The sequence below is a fragment of the Asparagus officinalis genome, chromosome 8 (genome assembly GCF_001876935.1).
Source record: "Asparagus officinalis chromosome 8, Aspof.V1, whole genome shotgun sequence".
Taxonomy (NCBI): Eukaryota; Viridiplantae; Streptophyta; class Magnoliopsida; order Asparagales; family Asparagaceae; genus Asparagus; species Asparagus officinalis.
In genome coordinates, this window is record NC_033801.1 from 36,618,533 (window position 1) to 36,626,417 (window position 7,885).

At 44.1% G+C, this 7,885-nt stretch overlaps 1 protein-coding gene across 1 annotated transcript; it reads right to left on the reverse strand.

The window, feature by feature from the left end:
• Positions 192–5,368, reverse strand: LOC109821138. The gene is made up of 5 exons (XM_020387331.1): positions 5,257–5,368; positions 5,054–5,158; positions 4,799–4,974; positions 4,658–4,728; positions 192–318 (listed from the first exon to the last, which is right to left on the reverse strand). The coding sequence occupies exons 1-5, from the start codon at positions 5,360–5,362 to the stop codon at positions 192–194; spliced, it is 585 nt and encodes a 194-aa protein (XP_020242920.1). The 5' UTR covers positions 5,363–5,368.

Genomic DNA, 7,885 nt, shown 5'->3' on the forward strand with positions numbered 1-7,885 from the left:
AGATGCACCCAGATGACGAAAATACAGCATTTAGACGCCCCTGGTGTCTTTGTACAACTAGTGATGACTTTCGGTATGAAGAACGCAGGGCCACATACCACGAGCGTGACTAAATTTCCATAAGCACCTCAGAACGGTTGAGTGCTACGTGGATGATCTTGTTGATAAAAAGCCGCAACAAAGAGATCACATCAAGGATTGAAGACGATGTTCTGATTCATTGCGGACTCATCAATTGGAAGATGAGCACTAAATCCTTCCTTTGGAATGTCCAGCGGAAATTCTTGGATTCTGTCACATAAGGGATACATATCGACCCTGACAACGGTTTAAAAAGGGGGGCGAATTTTTTTAAACATGAGTTGCAACCCCGAGAATCTAGGAGACTCAGAGGCATTGCGAAGGGTCGTCTCGGTTTTAGCTTACATTCCGGGTTATTCAAATCTCTCTGCGGAAGTGCACCCTTCTCTAAGATAACAAGGAAAGGTGTTCAATTCTATTGGGACGGATTCCTGCCAAAAGCACTCGAAGATATCAAGACGTATTGACGACCTCATGTTCTTGTCGCACCAAAATCAAGGTAAACGTTTCTTTGATTACAATCAAGGCGATGAACATTTCGATAAGTGCTTTTTGCACAAGCGATGATAATGGTCAGAACAGGCAGTTTATTATCTAAGTCGGACTTTGTAGACGCGAGTATCCGATATCCGATGATTGAGAAGAATGTCTACCATTGGTTATTGCGGTACAAAGATGCTGGGATATTTGGTATCGGCAGAACGCATTACGTTATCTCTAAGTTAATCCGATCGGGTATTTATGACGCGGGGGCAAAAAAAAAAAAAAAAACCGGGTCTTTCGGGATTTGGGGGGGGAAAATTTTTTTTAGGCGGTTGCAAAATGGCCCTTCTCTTGTACCAAAATTGATGACTTGCACTTCAAACAACAGAAAAGTCGGTCAAAGGAACAAGCGATTTGTATCTTTGGCGGGCAAGGCCCGCAACAGATACGGGCAGAAGTATATGATGACTTGTCGGATGAAACCCACGAGGTTAACACTACGTCGCATCAAGAAGTATGGCAATTATACTTTGATGGTGCTTCGAGATCAGTTAATAAAGCAGTAACCCCCGGATGTCCTAAAGTCTCCTCCAGAGTTGGAGTTGTCTTAGTTTCCCCGGGGAAGCATGTGATGCCTCGAGCTTACTCTCTGACAGATCCATGTTCCAATAACGTAGCCGAGTACAACGCGCTCCTTATTGGACTCAGTTTCGCCAAGGAGCTGGGGGTCGAATATCTCGAAGCTTTTGGAGATTCTCAATTGATCGTCAATCAAGTCCGTGGGGAGTATGAAGTCGGGAACCAAGACTTGATCCCATACCACCAGGAAGCCGTCAAAATGGCAAGTTCTTTTGAAGAATTCTTTATCGAGTACATCCCTCGTCTCCAGAACGCTTATGCGGATGCACTGGCAGCACTAGCAGTATCACTCGCGCAGCCGCCCGAAACTGAACTACTAGTCATAGTGAGATCACATCAACTCTGTATACCCATATATAATATGGATAACGAAGAGGAAGATGACAAAAATGCGAACGCCAAGGAGGTGAACTTAACTCAAATCGGGTCTGGGTCCCGAGATTGACGTTTTCCCATCATTGACTACGTCCAATATGGCATTTTGCCGGAAGATGTGAAAGAAAGAGAATCTATTCGCCGAAGAGCACCAAGGTTCTTCTATAATACCGAGACCCGTACATTATACCGTCGAGGGTATGATGATTTGCTCCTCCGATGCCTTTCGAACGAAGAAGCAGAAGAAGTTCTTAAGGAAGCACATGAAGGAGAGTGCGGCGCGCATCAGCCCGGTCCCAAACTGTATGATCGCATCAGGAGAATGGGATATTTCTGGCCAACAATGGTTCGTGACGCGATCGAATACGCGCGAGGATGTCACGTGTCAAGTGCCAACCACCGGAGCGATTACACACGTCAACCACCTCCTGGCCATTCGAAACATGGGGTATGGACATCGTTGGTCCTATCTTTCCCCCTTCAGTCAAAGGTGATCGATTCATTCTCGCTATCACGGACTACTTTTCAAAGTGGGCTGAAGCAATTCCGCTTAAAGAAGTAAAGACAAACAACGTTATCAACTTCATCAAGCATTATGTCATATACCGACACGGAGTGCCTAGACGAATCATCCATGACAACGGTCCGCAATTCATAAGCAACGCTTTCGTCAGGTTCTGTGACGAGTTCAAGATCCAAGATGTTTCGTCAACAGCTTATTATCCCGCCGCAAACGGATTAGCTGAGGCTTTTAACAAGACGATCATCAAGATCCTGTCAAAGCTCGTGAAAACCAATAAACGAGACTGGAATGATAAACTCGGTGAAGCGCTCTGGGCTTATCGTACCACTATACGCACACCTACAGGGGCCACCCCATATTCATTAGTGTACGGATGTGAAGCTGTGCTGCCTTTGGAGATTCAAATCCCTTCCCTTCGGATCGCTCTCGCAACGGAGATGACGACCGAAGAGCAACATCAGAAGCGTCTCGAAGAACTCGAGAGGTTGGATAAAAAGCGCTTGGAGGCTCAACAACACATCGAGTTTTATCAACCTAGAATTTCCAGGGCTTTTGACAAAAGGGTCCGCCACAGAAGCTTCAAGGAAGGAGATCTGGTCCTCGCTGCTCGCCGACCGATAATCCTCAATTCCAAGAAGAAAGGTAAATTCGAACCCAAATGGGAAGGGCCGTTTGTGATAGACACAGTCTACTCAAACGGCGCATATCGCCTCATTTCTATAGAGGGCGTCAGGCAATTAATGCCAATAAATGGGAAGTTCCTGAAAAAGTACTATCCCTAGTACGTTCAGGATAACCCATTTATCGGGAAGTTCCTCGAAGAATATTACAATTAATATTCTAGAGGATAACCCGAAATCTTTGTTTCACCACCAAAATCCCTCACTGATCAATTTCAATTGACAGTGGGCCCACCAAAAATGTCTTTCTGGTCCAAACCACCAGCAAACTCCCCTCTTGATTCCTTTCACGAACAAGAGGTCCACTTTCAATTCAGAGTCTCCTTTCGATAAACGAAAGAACTCCCTTCTTTTCTCTTTGGTTAAACCTCTTCATGGTTATAACCAGAGTTGAAACTTCATTTCGATAAACGAAAAACTCATCTAGATAACCAATCCTATAAAAGGCAAGTTTATTTAGATCTTCCGGATTCTCAGAGTGGAGATCCCACTTCTAGTTTCTTTCTTGCATTGGAAATAGAATATAAAATTCTTCATTTCCAGAACCAAGGAACAGAATATAAAATTCTTCCTTCCTTGTTTGGGGAACAGAATACAAAATTCTTCCTTCCCACACCAACTCTTTTCCAAGTATTTAGGATTTATCCTAGGAAGTTTATCCCGAATCCTAAGCAGGGATAAGTCTGCGCCTAACACGCACTGCCGGTTTAGTCTTTCTCCGTAGAAAAAGACACCAGAGTTCGATTCTGGGGTATCCTATCCTGAAACCTAAGCAAGGATAAGTCTGCGCCTAACACGCGCTGCCGGTTAGTTCTTAACCGTTAAAAAGAACATCCGTTCATATATTCAACATTGTGGCAGGTTGTTATTAATGACACCAAAATCCATGCCTTACACGCATGGGGAATTTCATCCTGAATCCTAAGAAAGGATATGCCGATGCCTAACACGCGTCGCCGGTTTAGTCTTTCGCCGTAGAAAAAGACACCAGAGTTCGATTCTGGGGTATTCTATCCTGAAACCTAAGCCGTTGAAGGCTGGGGGTTAGCCAAAAATCCTAAAGCCAACACCTAACACGTGTCGCCGGGTAGCCTATTCCCGTAACAATGGCAAAGTCTATGTATCCGACATCATAGCACAAAGTCTCAGAGAATTCAATCTTTGAGCGCAACGTTACATGCGAACGGATTTAAACAATCCGCATGCTAGCCCGACTCAAACGGTAGTCGGTAAAGGCTCATCAAACCCGTTGATGGCTGAGGGTTTGCCAAAAATCCTATGAGTATTATGGTCAATTATTCCAAACGGAATGACGAATCATAATAAAAATAAAAATGAGAACCAGTTTCACTAAGTAAATCAAAAGTCAAAAGTACTCAGCAAACAAAATTATACATCAAACCCATGACCAAAAATCTGCTGACTGATCTTAGACAGCTTCTCATCATAAGCTTGCCTAAGTTCAGCTCTGATGGACTCCTCGGTGGTGGTTGAAGTCTTCGCAGCAATCTCCTCTCTCTCGACTAGCTTCTGCTTCAAGGATTTCAACTCATCAAATAAGGCAGTGTGGGTTTGCTGATCCTGTGCTCTCGTTATCTGAAGAATACCCAAAGTCTCCTCTTTTTCACGGAGTACCCTTCTGAGCTGGTCTATCTCGGTCGCACAAGAGGTAATAGAAAGGTCGAGCTCGGCAAGTGAAGATGATCTAGCGGCAAGACTGGTCTCAACTCGATCTACTCGGCCCCGCTGCGTCTGAATATCGAGCTCATCAAGAATCCGAGTCTCGCGCAATGATTGTAAGCGGGTATCCAACTCGGCAGCAATAAATGAGGAAGCGCCTGCATCTCGGAGCTCACGAAACATCTGAAGCTCATGCTCTAGGCAATCAAGGTCGTCAACTATAGCCTTTGCCAAATCTGGATATCCTGCTTCCCTTATCGAATTGACCTTGGAATCAGAGGTCGTCAACTATAGCCTTTGCCAAATCTGGATATCCTGCTTCCCTTATCGAATTGACCTTGGAATCAAGGAAAGGCTTGAATTGGCGAAGGGAAAGTCCACCGTGGAAAAGCTTGCCAATCATAGCATTCACGAAAGAGAAGAAGGAGCGGACTTCTATGCAGATTACGATCTTCTCAGGGTCATCGTCAGATAACAACTCCTTCGCCAGGACATGAAGACGAGAAGAAGGCCCTACACAAAGAAAGAGAAATCCGTCAGAAAAAGACCTTGAGGAGTAAATAAATAATATTCTCAGTTACTTAATTCATACCCTCTTGAGTCACTGGGGGTAGTGGAGGTGTGACCGCTGTGGATGTATCAACTGGTGTAGTTGGTCCCACCGACGGTTCAACAGGATTATTCTCGACAAAAGCTTCTGGCAAATACAAAACAGAATTCTCAGAGGCATCACATTATAGCTGCAGTAGTCAAAAATTGGCTAGTCCTATAATTAACTCGGGAGGAGGCGCGTACCTTCAAAAGAACCATCCTCGGGGTTCTTAGGGAACGTGGACTCAGGAAATATATCTCCAGGCAACTGGTCATCAATCTGAGGAGAACCATACATGAAGTGGAGCATAGGAGTGTCCACAAGTAAGCCTTCCTCGTCAAAATCATCAATTGAGAAATCTGACACAAGAGAATATAAGTACCAAAGAAGAACGAAGAGACTACAACCGATAGAAATGAGTTACCTCTTATAGGTGCGTTAGCCTCTTTATTCCCAAGATCCATGTTTTCCTCCTGCAAGTTATCTAAAGGAGCGAGGAGCACAGAGACAATTAGGGAATGCACAAATTCTGAATCATTCAACTCTTTTGTATGCCAACTAAAAGATATATTGTCAATGGTAGATGTACCTGGATTCACTGAATCGGGTCCTACATTGATATCCTCCCTAACGTCGGCAGCTTCTGCAGGCCTTTCTACCTGGTGCGGTGAGTTAGGCTCGCCAGAAGATACAGGATCAGGACTCATCTCGCTTTCCCCACGCTCTCCTATATAGAAATGGAAAAGCATGAGTTGAAGTTCTGAATAATCAAGAGGATGGTTTACAGGTAGATGTTACCTCTATCACTAGCAGGATCATCACCAGCCAAATCCATATCAGGTACTTGTGAAGCTGCGCGCGGCTTGCGGGCTAATCTCTTCCGCCTAGTAGCAGGGACAATAATCGAAGGTCTCGCCTGGGGAGGAGGACGCAACTCTTCATCCTGGTCACCAATGGTCCCTGAAACATCAAACCATTGTCAGTTTTAATAATTCTGGAAGACAAAAAAAAATGGTAGTTAACCTCGCTCGGAAAAGTCCTCATAGTCTTCAGGATCTCCGCCTGAAGCCTCGTCTGCAGAATGGAAGACCCTTTTCCCCTCTTCATTAATCCGACGAGTCTTGTTCTGTATCCTTTGCGACCGAGCGTTTTCCCAAATCCTACGAGAATCAACCTGAGAAGCTTCCTCGGCCTCTAGCTCTGCAATCGGCTTCACGGAGACAGTTTTATTAGCTGCTAACAACCACTTGCAGCTTAAGAAGGTGAGATTCAACTGCCGCTCAGTACTCGGGAGACTGAACTTAGCACTAGTACAACCCGTCACGGTCCACAACCACGCCCGGAGACCGTCCACCAAACCGCCGTGGGTCCGAAGCTGCTGACGTGGATTTCCGACATAAAGCTGATCATAGCCAAACTGGCGAGCGAATCGGCAGGGTAGATATGGCTCTATGAAACACTGGTTCCTCACCCGAAAAGTCAGATAACCCGGCCTAATGTTCACCAGCCAGTTAAAGCAGCCAATGTCCAAATGAGTTCGATACTCCCTCGGCCTCTCCTCATCAAGCAAACACTCACCGTATCGGCCGGAGAACTGCGGAAAGCAAGTGGAAAACGCCCAACACTTGTGGACCTGCAGCTGCTGTCTGATGTCAGGAAATCCTCGTCCCTCCTGTTAGACCCTAGAGGGGGGGTGATTAGGGTCTTATGCTAATCTAATCCGATTAAATGCCAATTAAAATTAATTAATAAGTTATCCTAGCAAGTATGAAATACAACAAGATATATAAGCTAGGATAAGATACTATGAGATATATGCAAGGATATATGAGCTAACACAAGATGATATATCCTATCAAAGAGATGATGAATATATATATGCAAGGATATATATAAACTAACACAAGGGGTAAACAATCTAAACAAGATAGTGGATGATATAGATAATGAGCTAATGACAATGGCGATATAAGATATGAACATAAATATGAATGAACGCCAAAGCACACTCAAACAAGCAATATGATCACGGAGTTCGGACCTTCCGTCCTACGTCTCCGCTCCCCACTCCCGGGGAGAAATCCACTAACACAATCCGGTTTGGAAGCCGGAACTTCTTCTACACACTTTTACACCTCACACTCGGTTTTTTAGCTAACCGAAAACTTTACAATCAACACACTATTGTAATCCCACTCTACACCCACTAAGTGTTGGACCTAGCCGTGTCTCCCTCAAGTGCTCGGTTACAACCTCTCCCTAGGCCCGTCAACCGACGCCACTCCTCTTGGGACGATCCCCGACTCTCACCACACACTCCTCACTCGGTGTACAAGTGTATTACAAAGTGATTTCACAATTAAGCACAAATATGACAAATGATTGTTCTCAAAACAAGGTGAGAACTCAATTAAGCACAACTCTTAGTCACAAACCCACAACCCCAAATTATACTATGAATGTAAATACAATAAGCTCAAAAGGTTGTGTGTGAACAAAGAGATATAAATCAAAACTAAACTCAATGTAGTTCTAGCTTAATAACAATGATAATCAAATATATAAAAAAGCTAGAAATAGAGTTTAGAAAACTTCTCAATATATCAAGAGTGGAGGGAGAAGAGTTGGATGCCCAAACACCAATAGATGATCTCCTCAAGCTCTTGTAGAATTGAATCACAAAACCGAAACACTCAAATGCTTAAAAGCTTCTTAAAACAAACTTAAACAAACACTAAACAAGTTTAAACCCTTGTTAAAATCTTTTAAACCATTCTCTTGTTAATTATAATTGAATGCAATGGGGTATATATAGGAAGAGGAAATATCAGC

Excerpts from the sequence above, each read along its gene's own strand:
- LOC109821138 (XM_020387331.1), bottom strand. The coding sequence starts at position 5,362 with ATGCTCCACTTCATGTATGGTTCTCCTCAGATTGATGACCAGTTGCCT. Across the intron at positions 4,975-5,053 it reads ACCCCCAGTGACTCAAGAGG|GGCCTTCTTCTCGTCTTCAT; the intron begins GTATGAATTAAG and ends TTCTTTGTGTAG. Across the intron at positions 4,729-4,798 it reads AGCCTTTCCTTGATTCCAAG|GTCAATTCGATAAGGGAAGC; the intron begins GTCAATTCGATA and ends TCTGATTCCAAG.